The 17,124-nt window shown below is 43.9% G+C and overlaps 1 protein-coding gene across 2 annotated transcripts in view; it reads left to right on the top strand.

Annotated features, from left to right (window-relative positions):
* antxr1d (ANTXR cell adhesion molecule 1d) overlaps positions 1 to 16,800 on the top strand; it is a 23,186-nt gene extending 6,386 nt beyond the window's left edge. The window contains exons 3-18 of one of the 2 annotated variants that reach the window (XM_023409409.2): positions 56 to 127; positions 522 to 603; positions 1,171 to 1,201; positions 1,285 to 1,358; positions 1,710 to 1,778; positions 1,868 to 1,948; positions 2,085 to 2,145; positions 6,160 to 6,258; positions 6,551 to 6,620; positions 9,969 to 10,047; positions 10,335 to 10,430; positions 10,566 to 10,604; positions 10,778 to 10,876; positions 11,003 to 11,167; positions 11,289 to 11,369; positions 15,528 to 16,800. In XM_023409409.2, the coding sequence (XP_023265177.1) occupies positions 56 to 127; positions 522 to 603; positions 1,171 to 1,201; positions 1,285 to 1,358; positions 1,710 to 1,778; positions 1,868 to 1,948; positions 2,085 to 2,145; positions 6,160 to 6,258; positions 6,551 to 6,620; positions 9,969 to 10,047; positions 10,335 to 10,430; positions 10,566 to 10,604; positions 10,778 to 10,876; positions 11,003 to 11,167; positions 11,289 to 11,369; positions 15,528 to 15,836 (1,507 nt within the window). In that variant the 3' untranslated portion in view covers positions 15,837 to 16,800. Of the gene's footprint in view, positions 1 to 55; positions 128 to 521; positions 604 to 1,170; positions 1,202 to 1,284; positions 1,359 to 1,709; positions 1,779 to 1,867; positions 1,949 to 2,084; positions 2,146 to 6,159; positions 6,259 to 6,550; positions 6,621 to 9,968; positions 10,048 to 10,334; positions 10,431 to 10,565; positions 10,605 to 10,777; positions 10,877 to 11,002; positions 11,168 to 11,288; positions 11,370 to 13,079; positions 13,738 to 15,527 lie in introns of those variants that run through there. The other variant, XM_087174895.1, reaches the window with a different exon arrangement.
* Positions 16,801 to 17,124: the final 324 nt, after the last annotated feature.

Here is a 17,124-nt window from a genome sequence, read left to right as displayed (position 1 = left end):
GGGGGGGTTCTTCTGCTTTTGACAGTGTTAATGTGATCCAACTGTGTGTTTGTAGCCCCATGCTGAGAATGTCCTTCATAGTCTTCTCCACACGAGGAAACATCATCATGAAGCTGACTGAGAACAGGTAACAGCCACACCTGATCAACACCTGATCTGTCACTGTGTCTTTTGTTTGGATCTCTGTGTGCCTGTATCACGCAGGGATATCCTTTCTTGTGTTGTACTCTCTATCTGGGGAAACCAGATTTTTATTTATGCAACTCAAAATTTAATTGCTTACAAATTTCATCCAGCTTTAGGCTGCCTACCAGTACAAAGCAGTGCATTCAGTTTACTTCGGACAGCTTTGGCTGGGAAGTAACACTTGGATACAACTAGAGCCACAAAATTACTTGCCAGCTCAAACTGCTCCCTTCCTCCGTCTTTGTATCTACTGTATTGGGAACATTTCTCTATCTCTTTTCCGGAGAGATGCCTTCTTCCAGTGTATTTTATCAGTCTGTTTGTTTACCCCACAGGGATGCCATTACTGGAGGCTTAACAGCTCTGAGAAGGGTTATCCCTGGAGGAGACACATTTATGAATTTAGGCCTGGAGATGGTAAGGCACGGTTTAAAAACCCAACACGTTGGCAAAACCAGCCCAAATCACACTGGCTTAGTTTTTACTATAAGATTTTATTCTGGAACATATCAATTGAGGATTAATTGAACCTGACAGCTGGAACCAGGGTGAATTAGATGAAGTATGAGGAGTGGCTCAGATCATAAATGACTTGCTACCACTTGAAATTGCTGAGCTTTTCTGGACAAGTGTTAAAGTAAAATTGAGCATGATCCCACACATCCGCATGGTCTGCTTCTCAATTTTTTTAATTCAACCAGGAGCATTTTTTGGTGGTTAAAGATTAAGCAACATTTCCGCTGCTGACATGCAAGCAAGTGGTATATTCATCCAGCCAAGTATAGGAAAGAGCACTTACCAATCTTGAGTCATACAACATACTTGAAATAACAATTTACCGAATCACACTGAGCAAAGTGAGATTTGTGGGCTGCCTTTGTAACGTAAACAACCTGTTTTAATTCATGCTCTGGTCCTTGTATTGTCTGAAACCGTCCTCAGTCTTCTCGTTCACAATGACCAACACAATCTTTGCAATTGCAGGCCAATACCCAGATACATCAAGAGAAGCATGGTAAGCTCTGTTTAATACGCTCATTACATTAGCCTGCATTTTGCACATTGTTTCATAGAACATGAAAGTTGTCTGTTCTTCAGGTACGGCCAGCGTCATCATCGCTCTGACTGATGGAGAACTGAATGATTGGCAGTTTGTCACAGCTCAGCAAGAGGTAGGATGTGTTAGCAAGTAGAGGGGTTTTTTTGTGGGGAGGGGGTGGACAAAATATTGTGAACACTTGATGAAAAAGGAGAACTTGCTTTTGTGAGTTCAAAATATCACGTAACCAGAGTGAATACAAGAAGTGAAGCTCAACTAAATCCTGTGAATACTGTAGTTCCTGTTGATATTTATAGTGCACATTGTTAAATCTTTTTCAAAGCAGCCAATGCTGTGAATTTAACCACCTTTGTGTGGTTTGAGAAAACCTGATTTGTTCTTTGGGAGATATGTTTGGCTCCATAAGGCTACCAGAGTGTCTTTATGCTCACTGCATCTTGGTTTAATTGTTCTCTTCTTGTAGGCGCAGAGGGCCAGGTCCATGGGAGCCATTGTTTACTGTGTAGGGGTCAAAGAATTCAACCAGACCCAGGTAGGATCCACAGGAGGATATTGAAGATGTTGCCAATACCTAAAAAAGCAAATGCATTATTTTCTTTCTGTGTCTGTGTGTTTTTCTAGCTCGCAACTATTGCAGACACTGTGGAACATGTGTTTCCTGTGTGGGGAGGCTTCCAAGCCCTCAGGGGAATCATTGACTCGGTATGACACATACATACCACATGTATAGTCATAGAAACACTCACCCACACAGAGAGAGCCACAAAACCATATTATGTTATTGAATTATCTTCTGACTGTGTTTTTTTTTTTCTTCTTCTTCTTTCTGATCCCACAGATCATCAAGAAGTCCTGTATTGAGATTCTAGCAGCAGAGCCATCCAGTGTGTGTGCAGGAGGTAAGAGGTGGGAGGAGCAAGGGTTTCCCCTCCTTGTTGAGACACCGGGCAGCCACGGTGTGCGATTGTGTCAGATGACAGTCATCTAAAGCCTCTGGAGTAGAACATGAGGTTGAGTAATCGCATGGACGCTTATGACCGCAGAGTGACAGAGAGCGTATTGTCATTCACGGCCGGGGGAAAATTAGCATAGCCGCTTCAGCACAGCGTGTGTGCAAAAAAAAAAAAAGGAAGGGGGGGCGGATGTTGGTCAGAGGAATTAGCCATGAATCTTTAAGCATGGCTGCTTCCCTGGCCTAGTTTGCCACATCGTATATGCTAAATAGTTATTGGACTGTTTTAACCTCACCTCCTCTCCCCACGTCCAGCTCCTCTGCTTCTGGACGGCAGCTTGAGGAAGTAAGAGGCAGAATAACAGCTAAAAAGGATGGTGAGGGAGAGCCGTAATGTGTAAGCCAGCAGGATGGATGAGCTTTGACATGACCTTATTAGGGCTCACTTAAGAGAGTGCATTTGGAGCCGTCCTACCAGGACGGCCCATGTAGATTAACATCCATTATGGGATATGATATGAGGAGAGGAGAAGAGAGGAGCAGCAATGAGGAAGGGATAATAAAGAATCACAGTTGTGCCCATGTGATAATTACAGTCTCTGGGCTCTTGCCAGAGCCTGAGTGTGTGTCACTCGACATGTGGACAAATATCCTCCAGCCTAATTAATTATTCGATTGATGAGCAGTCTAATGGTCAGTGAACTAAGAAACCAAGGACCCACTTTAACCAAGGCCTGATTCTGGCCTAATTAATGAAGGACAAAGATGGTAATGTGCTTTACTTGCTTTTGTTGGATCATGTGTGTCTGAATAATATACAGCTCTTATCTTAATAATCCATATATCTTGTACTTATGAATGCTTGTAATTGTTCTGTGATGAAATAAGATGCACTTCTGTTTCTTACTTAAAGCTTATTCTTGCAGTGTAATGGAAAATAATGTGATTGTGGAGCACAAACACACATTTAGCAAGTGTGTGCTTTTATTTTGAACTGCAGGACTGTGAACAAGATTCCTCAGGGGTTTGAATGTAACCATCTACCCACATCTCTTTACTCATACATGCATACACTCTGACATATTGCATAGGTATTGTGACAGTCTCTCTCTCTGTCTTCATCTCTGCTTGCGTGTAGTCACATAACGTACATGCTCTATAGCAACACAGACGTTTAGATGTTCTTTAGTGAGCACGCGCACATTTACACACACACACACACACACACACACACATCTTCAAGCACATATACACACGTCCCTCACACTGATGTGAAGTGACCAGACCGAGCTGCCTGCAAACAGGCCATCAGACTGGACAGTGAACGTTGGGCTGCACTATCAGACATGACAGCACTGATTTACCTCACACACACACACACACACACACACACACACACACACACACACACACTGAGAGGACAGTGAGAGTTGGGCCTTAGATCTAACATGACAGCAGAGATTGCTGCTTTCATTAACGTCTGACCCTTTCCTCCCCGTTGTCCCTTCCTCCCTGTCCCCTCCCTGCCCTTCACTGTCCCGTCGCACTAACGTGATTGAAGAGCCGCTGTTCGGACAAGCCGTACCCCATTTTCTTTTCACACACACACGCACACACAGGACACACATTCACATGCATGTACATGTGTATATAGTCACACACAGACGGACAATCATACAAATGAAATCCTTGTCAAACATTCAGGTGTGGATATAAATGGACATGTGGCCACAGAGGCAGGCAGAGAGCAGAGGGGAGAGGGCAGCAGCATATGTGTTGTACATGTCAGCAGGGCACCACCAGTCCCTGCCCACCATGTGTCTGACAGCACTGACCTTTTAGCCCATCAAGCCTCAGTGTGTGTAGTGTGTCAGGGTGTGTTTAGAAGATGCTCACATTGCGACGTTTAGCTAAAAGCCATCACTGATTTATTAAGATTTAAAAGATCTGTGGAAATCATCCAAGTGTAGAATTTGGTATTTGAAAATACATTGTTCTTTGGTTTGGAAATATGATAGACGATTCACATTTAATTTTTGAATTAATAAGATCCTGTTCCGATAAATGTTGAACTTTTACATCTTTTAGTAAAAGTAAGTAATATGCAATGCAATACACTACTTAATTAATGAATAATAAGGCAAAGCCAATAACCATTTTTTTATTTTCTCACTTTTACAAGAATTGGATAATAACATCTCTTATAATTAGAGCAATATTTGCCATGTGCAGGACACTAAGTTGTGTATTTTTATGTGTGCACATGCGCCCTATCACAGTGCAGCTCATGCTATTTGATGGTAACACTGTGTGAAAGGGGGGTGATTGCTAAAGCAGACAAAGCACTGAGCATTAAGAATAATTAGTGTTAAGTCCTCTCATTAAGTTGCTAGTTGTTGTGGCTGTAAACTAGATGAGTCGGTTTGCTAGAAAATTGATAAAGCCCAAGTTATTTGATATTGTATTTATATTATATAGTTGTAATTTTTGGTTTGATTGTGGTGCTTGTGTTTTACAGTAAAATTAGGGCAGGGGTGGTGGTTAGATGATCAGGCTGTCTGTAATGAGATGTGTGGGTGATCGGGGGTGTGTGTGTGTGTGTGTGTGTGTGTGTGTGTTTGTGTATATACATATAGAATTGCTGACAAAATGACAAGAGCGGTACTGACAAGTTGCAAGTCATTGAACATGTGTAAATAAGCAGGAACACACACAATGTGTTTAGTGAACTGAGGTGCAATGTGTTTAGTAAAATGTATTATCCAATATCTGTTTCATATACTGTATATCAAATATACGTCTGATCCCTGTTTTTTTGAGAGCTCAATTTCAATTTCCATCTGTCTTGCACATCACCGGTTTTCATTTTGGATCTTCTCCAACGGCAAATCTGCACTGTTAAACATTTTTGCAGCATCTGTAAACATGTGGAGATGTGCAGACATCTGTAAAGTGATATTTTTTTTCCTCCACTCAACTCTGTCTCTGTTTTGTGTATCTGTATTTATGGCTTTTCATAACAGCTTGTCTGACCTTTAAGGAAACACTGCCACATATACACTCACACCCCGTGATGTTTTTATCCAGTGATCTTCACGCTGGAGCTTTAAATGTTAAAGGTGTGGCAAATGTTCACTTCTATTAGCCAAGATAATGCTAGAGGAGACCTCAGTGCTCAGCCAGAGACCATGAATACACACACACATATATGTTCAAACACATGCCTGCACACATTCATGCATGCACACACTGAGGACATGCAGACGCTTACACATTCCTCAGAAAAACACAAAGCCAGTGCGCACATGTTACATATGTATCCTCACATACACTTCTGCATACACACACACACACACACACACGTGCTAATGCCATGGTGCCATAGGTAAGGTCAGACCTACTTTGACAGTGCTACGCGGTTGTCAGCCCTACAGGCATGTTTTTAAGCAAGTGTTTTTTTCCCACTCTCTAACATATGCTGGGTAGCAGCCACATAGACACTCCAGCATATGCTGGCAAGCCTCTGTCAGTGCGCTTTAACAATGCCCAGGGGAAACTAAAGGTCAAAGACACACACACTCACTCACACACACATACGCACACACCTCCTGGCTACAGCACAGTCTAAGATGTTTGTGAATAGCAACACTTTTAAGCATTAGCACCACTGGAGCATATTATGGCCTTTCCACACATACACGCACAAGCACACAGATATAAACAAGCAGTAATGAAGCATGAACAAGTTTCTACTGCTTAAGTTGAGCCGCATCAGAGAAAGGGAATGGATATCAGAGCTCACCATAATGGCACACTAGAAATCTTTTTCTCGTTCAAATCAAAACTGGAGACCAATTTTTATCTTTTTACAGCTCTCACACGCATGGCTGAAAATATGTGTCTTATCATTGTTGTGCATATTGCTCATCATTTCTGATTACTCTTGTTGTTTTCGCCTCAGAGAGTTTCCAAGTGGTGGTGAGAGGCAATGGTTTTCTCCATGCCAGAAACATCGATCAAGTCCTCTGCAGCTTCAAACTGAACGACACACACACTTTGGGTAAGTTCTATACAAAGTGCTGAAACGATACGGGACACAGGTTAGCAGGAATATAGGAATCATTTATGCTAAAAGGTAAAAAAGTGATCATCAGAAGAGAGCACTGTATTTGTTTGTATGCTTCTTATTACAGAAAATTTGCTGTAATACATTAATACATACACTTTACTGGATCATGAGATTGTGGTTTGGCTTATGCATCTAAGAAGAATATGTGCGCTGTGTCTACCCTGCAGATGTTTCAATTTCTACTTCATAAAGTGTGATTTAGTTTTTTTCCCTGACTCTGCAGATGAGAGACCAGCTGGAATAGAGGATACCTTCCTGCTCTGTCCTGCTCCTGTCATAGAGGAGGTTGGGAGGTAAGCAGGATATCTCTTCTGGCTCTCACCTCCTTTTCACCCCTCCACCATTTCTTAGCCGTTACCACAGTTACCAAACTCTCCCTGTACAGCTGTAACACTCTGAGCTAGATACTTGCCAGCTGTACGCCAAGTTTGGTGTGGACACAGAAGACTGCTGTCCTTGAACAAATTAGGGCCAAAGTCATTGAGTGTCTGTGATCAATCAATGTTTGTCACAGCTAACGAAGCCAGACACCAATCACAAGGGGACAACAGGAGTAGAGCCCAGGAACACGTCTTAATGAGAGCCTGCTGGAGAGGACCTTCACAACCGTGTGTGTTTGTGTGTTGTGTTGTGTGCGTGATGTATCCCAATCTCAGTCTGACACTTTGGGAGAGAGGAAGTGTGAGTGGAGTCGGCCGGGCAGTGTAAAGTTTCCTCTGAGGGCTCCCAGCTTTGCTCCTGGAGATTTCAGAGCAGAAGTTTCTTGCGGGGCAGACAGAGCGATGCTGTGGGCTGAGCTCGGAGAGGACCGAGGCCCGGCAGCCTTCCCGTCCCCGCCGCCTGGAGTCCTGAGCATAATTATACACTCCGACCTGCGGCCTCAGACACCTCCCAGTCATCATCTGTCTTGTTGCTGTCACTCAGATTTCTAGCGTGATTTGAGCTTGTCTTGTCGGCCAGTGAAAAGCACTGCTCAGAGGTGGGCAAAAGGAATTTTGTTTTTATACCGTGGCTACAAGAGGATTTAAGAGTCTGTCACAGCACAGTATATTTTATTCTTGTCTTTTGACAAAAGTAGCACATAATTGATACATTATTGTTTAGGGTTTGACATAATGACAGAAGAAGCCAAATCAATACATCAAGTATCCGGTCCTAAGTATGTCTTTGTGTCTGATAGTTGTCGCCAGTGTGGCTTGGTGGCGGGTTTGGGCTGCTCCTCCTGAGAGCAGAGCAGAACAGGGAGCATCATTACACATAGCAATGGTGCCTGAAGGAGACATCCCTCCATGTAACAGAAGCCCATTAGAGCAGAGTCAGCACTGCCTAACTCCCTGAGTGCTACGAAAGAGGAAGTCAGCTGTGAATGGCTGAAGGGCCCAGAGAGGAGGCCAGCAGCTGGCTGATGAGTTTTGGGCTGTGGAGCAATGACGTGCAGATAAATGTGGACACATGTAGTGAAGCGAGAGTGTCTCCGTGCAGGCTGGACAGGTGTGGTGCAAAGTTATGCTTCGCGTATGGTTGTGTGCCAAATTGGTGCTATTTTTAGTCCTGTCAGCAAAATCTCCCTCAACAGCCAAGCCTACGCAGATTATATATTTGACTCTACTTACAACTATGTTTATATTTATACATATGCACCTGTGTTTGCTTTAAGTCACTAATCAAGTAAAAAACATTTCAAGAAGACTAGAAAAACAACAGCATAGTAAATAAGACACACTATCAAAAGAACCTAACACAGATAACAGGCACCTTTACAAAAAAAAAAAAAACTCTCACCACCATGTCCACGTGCTTGTTTTTCTGGAGCTTTCAATCCCATCTCATGGCCTTCCTCGTGCACAGAGTTGCTCAAAATTAAACACCAAGTAAGTGGACCTTGTGTTGAGAAATTGTTCAAACTGCTGTTTTCAGGGTCAAGAATGAAGCTTGAGGCTCCTATTATCACAGCATCAGTCTGAGACACTTGCATATTAAATAATGCAGAAAGAAAAACACCACTGGTAAAATAAATTACAAGTTATTCACATTTTATTCACAGACGTACGATGAACCATGAAGCTAGAAAGAAAACTGAACCCACCCACACATAAGGAAGCACACAGATAATACCAGTAGTATAAAGATCGCTTCTTAATAGACATTCGATTTTTGACTATTTTCTGCAATTTTATTGATCAAACTTCATCAATAATGACAATAGTAATCATTAGCTGCAGCCCTTAAAATCAGCCTTTACATGTCAGATCACATTATAGGTGAAATGCTTCCTGTTTTGGGGTTGTAAAGTCTATACAGGAGTTCTCAGGGTCTCCAGCTCCCAGCGTCAACTCTTCACCCAAACCCCAAAGACCCGCAATCACCTCCTGTTCCACCCGAGCCTTGTCGCATATAATGAAGTCATTGACGCTGCTGTCACACAAATCCATGTTGACTGGGAACCTTCCGGATGATGCCCACCCCCCCCCGCACACACCCACACACACACACACACAGGGCAAAGACATATATAGTGGGCAGATTGATGATTGATAGGGGCTGAGATCACTCTGTCAGAGAGGAGCTGATAGCACCGTGTCCCCTGCCTGCCTGAGAGGAGGGCTGACCGTATTGGGGAGAGAGAATGGGGGCAAAAAAGGGAGGGAAGAAATGGTTGAAAAGATGAGTGGCACCTGCACCGCCAATTTCCTACTCTGAAGTCAGTGTCAGCATGAGTTATGAGACGAGCTCCAGTGGTGTGGAGAAGATTCAGGAGGGGGTGAGGAGGCGAAAACAGAAGGGAGGTTTCAGAAGGGAGGGACAGCGCTGAGGGGATGTAGAACAGGAAATGCCCTCCTCCTACCATCCCCCACTCGCTGTTTCCTCCACACCCCCACACCACCCTGCAGTGACCTCCCCTTTGTCACCCCCCCCCTCCTCAAATCTAAACCTAGAGCTCAATGGCACCCTTGTCTCTGCCCCCCCTACCCCCCACCCCAAAACAGCACAAGAAACCTTTCTCCATTCTGTTCCAAGACCTATAACTACAATCCAGCTGTCTGCTGTTTGTACCTTCGCCCATGTCTTGTTTTTGTTCAGAGCTTTATGAATAAGCTGTTGACTAAATATTCAGCTGCCCTTTTCGCTACCTCTCAGTCCTGGGACTTGCAGCTCTGTCCTGTCGTCTTCCCAACCAAAACATTTTCCCTCATTTTTTGTCCTTGCAAGAGAGCCTATCCTGCAGATATCAGCGCCGAATACCGGAGATGAACAAGTCATTTAGCTGTTTGTGGTTTCCACATTAGAGGTCTGGGTCTGATCCAAACAGAAGAGATTCCTTCTATGGGTGGAGAACTCCCCGACCTCTGTAAAGACTTTGGCTTTGTGTCTATGTCAGCATGTTTGTGTGCTTATAAGGAAGCAAGTATGGACAGAATAGGTGGAGGAATGTGTTTGACACCTCGGGCAAGCTTCTACAGTAGCTGGAAAAAGATCACGAATGTGGTGAACCCAAGCAGATGTACAATCGAGTGTGTGGTGTGTGTGTGTGTGTGTGTGTGTGTGTGTGTGTGTGTGTGTGTGTGTGTGTGTGTGTGCGCGCGCACGCACGCATTTTTGTGTCGGAGGAACAGAACGAGTTATGAGTTTGTGTTTTGCAGGGTGATCTACCTGCAGGTGAGCATGAACGAGGGCCTCTCCTACATCACCAGCTCCGTTCACATCACGACTACTGAATGTGTGAGTACATGCTGCGTATATAGTCTGCACTATCACGACACACACATGATGATGTTTCCCGCTTGGCATGCTGCCTTATTTGAATAAACTTTTCTTTCAAGCTCCTCATTTTTTCTTGGTTCTCCAGTCCTCTTCTTCTTCTCTCCTGCCTCTCTGAGGTCTCCTCTGTTGTGTCTGTCATCAGAGGAGGCTGTGAGTACTTCCGCTTGACATTTTCACCTTTTTCTCATCTGCCGTCTTTAAATTCAAGTTCCATCTTAATCCTGTCATTCTGTGTTTGTGTGCAGTTCGACGGCACCATCGTGCTAATATCGTTGCTGGTGGTGTTCCTGCTGCTGGCTCTGCTGCTGTTCTGGTGGTTCTGGCCTCTCTGCTGCACTGTGGTAAGTCTGCACTTCAGACATTTTAAATTGTTTACACATTTGAGATGAGGGCAATGAATCAGAGGTCTGGGTCCAGGCTACACTGAAGTATTTCAGCAGTATATCATGATTCAGATTTTTTTTCTCAATCTTCAGGTAATCAAAGAACCTCCACCACCTCCACCTCCAGAACCAGTAAGTAACCTACCTACGTGGACTTTTTTGTTACTGTTCATTCTAACCTGAGATCCATACAAGAATAAAGGGACTGAGGCAGGATGACAGATTTTTTTTACTGTTAATAAAGTTGTATTAGTGGTATGTTTGGAAGAATATGAGCTGTATCATAGTTGACGTCTCACTCACAGGACTCGGATGATGATGACGGGATGCCAAAGAAGAGGTGGCCCACGGTGGATGCATCTTACTATGGAGGAAGAGGAGTGGGTGGCATCAAACGCATGGAGGTACCCCCCCACACATACACACACACACACACACACACACACACACACACACACATTCAGCTTTCAACATTTGCAACACTTGAATTTATGTTTTAGTTGTGTTTTTTCTCACTTTATCTTTCCTAGGTGCGATGGGGGGAGAAGGGGTCCACTGAGGAAGGCGCTAAGCTGGACAAACCTAAAAATGCAGTTGTAAAGATGCCGGATCAGGAATTCGAACCTTATGAGCCCAAACCTCGAAAACCGCCCCGCCGCCCCCCACAGCAGAGGAGGTGGTACACACCCATTAAGGTCAGTCTTTTATGTCACTTCCTTTAGAAGTTAAATGCATATTTAAGGTTGTGTTTTTATTCTTCTTACTTGAAAATCCCAATTTTTTTTTATTGTCTTGTTTTCTTTCTGGGTCGTTCAGGGGAAGCTCGACGCTCTGTTGGCTCTGTTCAGGAGAGGTTACGACCAGGTGTCTCTGATGCGACCACAGCCTGGAGACGAGGTGAGCCTGCCTCTCAACTACAGTCACATTTTTATCTTGACCTAAATCATGACTATAAAATCTGATGTACCAGAAACAGGCATGATGACTGATAGAAAACTATAATTTAGTAATTATGTGTAATTTGGGGGTGGGGTGGGGGGGTGGCTTTGTGGCTAACAACCACTTTAAGTAGCATGGTACAGAAGGTTTTGGAAAGTGTTTCTTGTCCCTGTTGTGAACAATTGAGCATCTGCATCCTTCTCTCTGTCTTTCACACTGCATACAGACAACACGTGTCAGTGTGCAGCATGTACAGCATAATCTTCAACACAGCGGCACAGTACTGATTTTCTACACACACACACACACACACACACACACACACACACACACACACACACACACTGAGTCAATGAGCTACTGATACCACACTCTTCGTCAAAGCTGTCATTGTTCACACACAAGGAGTACTGTATCCTCTGTTCTCTTCCCTGTGACTCCTAGGAAATGACTGGGTTTCTATCAAGTTTCCAAATGGCATGTTACACAGTCACTTTCTACTTTCAAGTGATAATTATAGTAAAAGCTTTACTGATGTCCCTCACTTGTAAGTCACTTCGGATAAAAGCGTCTGAGCCAAATAAGTAAAATGTAAATGTAAAAAAAACAAACTGCTACATGCTTGGTTTCCTGTGAAAGTTTTATGTACCGTCCACCACTGCTGCTCCCGAAGAGTCCTAAATCATGACATCACTGTGTGATGTGTAACCTTGACCCTGTGTTTGACATCCCATAACCCCACAGACATGTTTTCATCATCATACTGGTCGTCATGGTGAAACATCTGGTCTGTTGTAAATGGTTTCATTGTCGCTTTTCATAGCCGAGGCCATATCGCTGTAAAATTTATTGATTTGTTCTTTGAATGGTATGATTCATCATCAGTATGAGTGTGTGTGCCTACTGTATCTGCAGTCTATAAAAGTGGTCATCAATGGTTTTATCCCGTCTTTCCATCTTGGACTTATTTTTAATTTTTTCTCTAATTCTAAGCGGAACAATTCATCCCTGTCAGGACAGAAGTTTCTAGAGTCTTTGTCAGACACAGAGCCGCTCAACAATGACCCCCGCATCTCTTTACGCACCATTAACTGAGGAAAATAAAACGCCGCTTCACACATGGAAAGAAATGAGGGGAAAAAAACCCCACTTTTGTTGCGAGGGAGATAGTTGTTCAGAGCTGGTGCTAATAGCCATAACAGACATGAAAGGCGACATTGATTTCTCATCGTTGACAAAAGCCTGGCACAGATCTACATTCTCAAAAGCAAGAAAGTGCAGCTGGATGTCAAACAGCACAGCCGGATTACAAAAAGCTCAACAAGGTGGCAAAAAGCACAGCGATATCTAGCAAGGATCAGACTTCTCAACGCGGGTTGTTAACCAGCAGCTCAGGAGGAGCTCGTCCTGCTTTCTCCCCGCATTACTCCCACTTCACTGCCTCTGCAAACGGTCATCAGCGGGCTGCCAGTTTCTGCCACGCTCCCTGTTTGCATTTCACCTCTCCTCTCTGCTGTGTGTGTGTGCGTGCGTGCGTGCATGCGTGCGTTTGTGTGCCACTGTAACGTGTGTGTCAGCTCTGCCGAGTGAGCGTCACACAAACAGATGGGGAGTTGAAAGGCCACGAGCAATATTGTGACAGAAGAGATTCCCTTCTTTTGTCCCCAGAGCTGATGGCACTGATGGCCCCGTCACACAGTACAGACCAGACCAGAGGGCGGCCGCCATCCCTCCGTCCTCACACACAGACGCCACAAATGAGCACAGCAGCACCTCCCCATCTTCACCTTCCTCTCTCTCTCTAACCGCAATCAGTTCACTTAAAGGATCAGTTCACCCAGATTACAGAAAGAAAACCATATATATATCATACCACAATACAGTGGAGGTCCACTTACTCACTTGTTCTGGTGCTTTTGACCGTATCCCACAGTCTTCATTAGCATACAAGTTTGCTCCAGTTACAATGGAACTGAGATTTTAACTGAAAAGTTACATTTTAAAAAAAAGTATTGTATATCAACTGTCGCAAAGCGAGTTAGCAGATGAGCTCAGAAGATGGAATAGATTGCTAAAAATAATGAATAATCACCTAGTGTTTACCACCTTAAATAAACACATTTGGAACACAATGATCCAGCGCAGCAGAACCACTGATACTGGAAAATGTCACCGTTGAGATACTGTCATTTGCAAATGCATTGAGCACCACAAATAGAACTGTGTTTACCTCCATTGTATTTGGTAAAGAGAAAGAAATCTCAGAAACTGATATCTCGAAAGATAAGTAGATGAGAGCTAAACGATCTCGAATGATCTACACGTGAAACGTTTTTGGGTTTTTTTTATAATTTGGACTCTCTCCATTTCAAATCTGTTCCCCTGGCATTATCTAAGTATTCAGTGAATCACCATATATGTAGTCTAGAAAAACCGTGTTAACTCTTGTAAGAACACATGGAGCGTTTCCCGTGTGTGAGTGGATCGCCGTAATGTCATGCGAGGTGACAGGCAGAGCTGTCAGGTCAAATGTGCGTCTCCACTCTCTCGTCTTTTCTCCCCTTTTCTTTACTATAAATGGTGACAAATGTGTGCGCGCATCAGTTCCCTGTAAACGGCCACAAACTATCTGCTTTGTGTGTGTGTGTGTGTGTGTGTGTGTGTGTGTGTGCACGCGTTTGTGATGGAAGGGCAAAGTCTTGGGGCTCAGACAGAGAAACGGAGGCTAGACAGAAGAGTGGTGTCAAGGGCGATGCTGGAGGTGTTTAAGGGGTTTGTTTTTCTCCTTAAAAGGAGTTGAGGGTTTGAAGTAAACAATTGCCGAGAGCTGGAAGTAAAACAGTGGCAGACATTATAGCCAAAGGCGGCTCACGGGGAGACTGACCATCACAAGTGACACATTACTGACCTCTCACACAGCTCATCTGCGTACTTAAAAGTGGAAAGATCTCCTGTTTTCCCCCTTTCTCTGCTGCTCTTCTCAACACCAGGCTTCTGTTTTGTTTTTGTTTTTGTTTTGTTTTTTGCTGCTCTCTCGCATCCAGCCCCCTAACCCCTCTCTCCCTCTCTCTCTCTCTCTCTCCCTCTTTTTCTGTTATTCATGAGGCTGAGGTTTCATTCAGGCCATATGGTCTGGTGGAAGCATACTTAGTCACACACACACACACACACACACACACACAAACACAAACACAAACACACTCATATTCATGAGCTTGTGTTCTCATTGTGTCCATATGCTCGATCTGGTGTTGCGCTGCTGCTCTGCTGCTCACAAACTGGCCTTTTCACCACGACCCGGCGACAAGACCAAAGCAGTCGCCCCCCCTCCCCAACTTGGCTTCCCCCAATCAATTACGCACCCCTCATATACAAACACACAATGGCCCCCTAAGTCACAAAGCTACTGCTGCTGGGGTCCTCTTAATGGCCCCTGTGTGACTTTAGGGCCTCTCTGTTTAATAAGGTGTTATAATCAGACCACCAAGGGTCTGTGACACAGAGACCTACTCTCCATCCTTCACAGGCTGACTGAGCAAGACAAGAGTTTGTGTGTGTGTGTGTGTGTGTTGTGTGCAGAAGGATGCTATGCAGGGAACAGAGAGGAAAACCATCAATGAGAACAATAAGAGAAGCGTCCCATTCTCTGCGACTTGTAAATTATGTTAAATGCTGAGGGGCCTCTGTTAACTATTGTGGGTATGTTGAAATCACCCCTTTACATTCCAACAAGTCAAGCACATAAGAGACATAAACCACTTTCTGTTCTGCATCAAGGGAGAGTGAGTCGCAGCAGAGCCTCCTACAGAAGAGGAGGGGAAGTGGGGAAAGCTTCAGACTGCAAGAGCGTGTGTGTGTGTGTGTGCGCCTGTCTTTGCTAGCATCACAGCTATTGTAGTGCAGGTGTGGACAGAAGCAGCTCTGTGTGCCTCAGACACACATGCCTCTGTCAGTAGAGTTGGGCAAAGCCTCACACAAACCACTCTGGCTGGTGGATCTTAGAAGCTCATTGATTTTTTTTTTTTTTTTTTGCACAAAGATGCACTGCATGTTAATCTGTATTTCTGCATTGAAATGATGATGTGTAGCTGTGGTCTGACCTTGTGTGTCTTCCAGGGTCGCTGTATTCGTTTCCAACGGGTCAAAGACGGGGAGTCCAGCCCAAACAACCGGGCCCCTCCTCGCACACATCACTCTCCCTCGCCTCCTCCTCCTCCTTCTCCCCCTTCTCCTCCGCCTGCCGAACAGCGACCTCTGGTCTCCAACTCTGTGCCTCGTACAAAGCCGCCATCGAGAGGGCCCCGCACCACGCCGCCCTCCCGCGCACCCCCTTCCGCGGTCCAGCCCCCTCCGGGTCCACCTCCAAATCGTGCACCCCCGGGGCCTCCGGGACCTCCGCCATCTAGACCCCCACCCAGGCTGTGATGATGAAGAGTTGGCCTCCAATAAACAACTGATACATGAACTCATTCCATAAAAAAACAAAAAAACACATCCTCCTTTCACCCCACAGACTCAGACAGCAGAGAGCCATAAACTCTTATAAGCCAGGAGCTCTTATTGAAGCTCTGTGCTTTGTTGCTGGACAGCAAAAAATATTTATCTGATATCAAAATCAGCTACTGAGTTTCATCGATAACATTTTTTTTTTATTAAAAAACACAAACATTATAGGAAAAACAAGCATGTAGTTACTTGATTAAGCCTGTATGTACAGTATTAGAGGTCATGTTGACTTGAGTGGTAAGAGTAAGTGCAATCCTTGACTGGAAATTCAGCAGAGAGGATTTACGTGTTGTTGAAAGTCAGCTTGTTTGTGTATGAGTGGTGATGATAGATAGACCTGTTTGCTTTGGTTTCTCAGAGAATATTAATGTCGAGCAAGGATGTGGTGATGAATACAGCATGTGGTGAAAGATGATAGCAATGTTGGTGATGCTGGCTTTGGTTTTTAAATGTACACTATCTTAAATCACACTGATGCATCATTTTATCTTTTTTGACCAAAGAAACTTTTTTTTTTTCTACATTATAGTTAAAATTTAGTGTAAAGGTTCAGTGACCTTATTGCAACTGCAGGGCAGTTTCTTCATATTTTATTTATTGTAATACAGGCCCTGTCTGCATCTGTTTTCTATTTAGTATCAGGTGGGTTTTTGGGTCTTTGAGGAATAGGGAATATCCAGGTGGATATAAGGAAGCGTCCTGGGACAGCATGTGATGTGTTTGTGGTCTTGTTGACACTTTTACGTGGAAGATTGCATTGAGAATTAGTACCTTCAGGGTTCTCCTGTATTCTGCATTTACTGACTGAAATGATCATTTGCATTATTTCTTTATTAACAACCTTTTGTGACTGTCTTCAATAAAAAATGTTTTTTATGTGCTACCTGGCAGTTATTTCTTTCATACTTATTAAAAAGTGTATTTCAGTTGGACTTTTTTGCACAGTCATTATGAATCAGCTTGCAGACATATTGGGGTCATTGCAACAGAGACCTTATGGCATATTTATTAGTTAACTGGATATATTGCAGGATGCAACATTTGGTGTTCCTCTTTAAGGAGACGTTCTTTAATTAAAGTAATTACACTTCTGTTGCTGTCAGGACTCTACTAATCTATCTGTGACATTTATAGAGGTAGCCTGCAAAATGAATATTAGTCATATTTCTGGAACACATTACTGCTCTGATATAAATCTTTTTGTCAC

Source organism: Seriola lalandi, unplaced genomic scaffold (genome assembly GCF_002814215.2).
Source record: "Seriola lalandi dorsalis isolate HSWRI2012SDOR001 ecotype SW California unplaced genomic scaffold, Sedor1 jcf7180002054391, whole genome shotgun sequence".
In the NCBI taxonomy this organism is placed as follows: domain Eukaryota; kingdom Metazoa; phylum Chordata; class Actinopteri; order Carangiformes; family Carangidae; genus Seriola; species Seriola lalandi.
The sequence above is the reverse complement of the archived record's forward strand: the minus strand, read 5'-3'. Positions and strand labels throughout refer to the sequence as shown.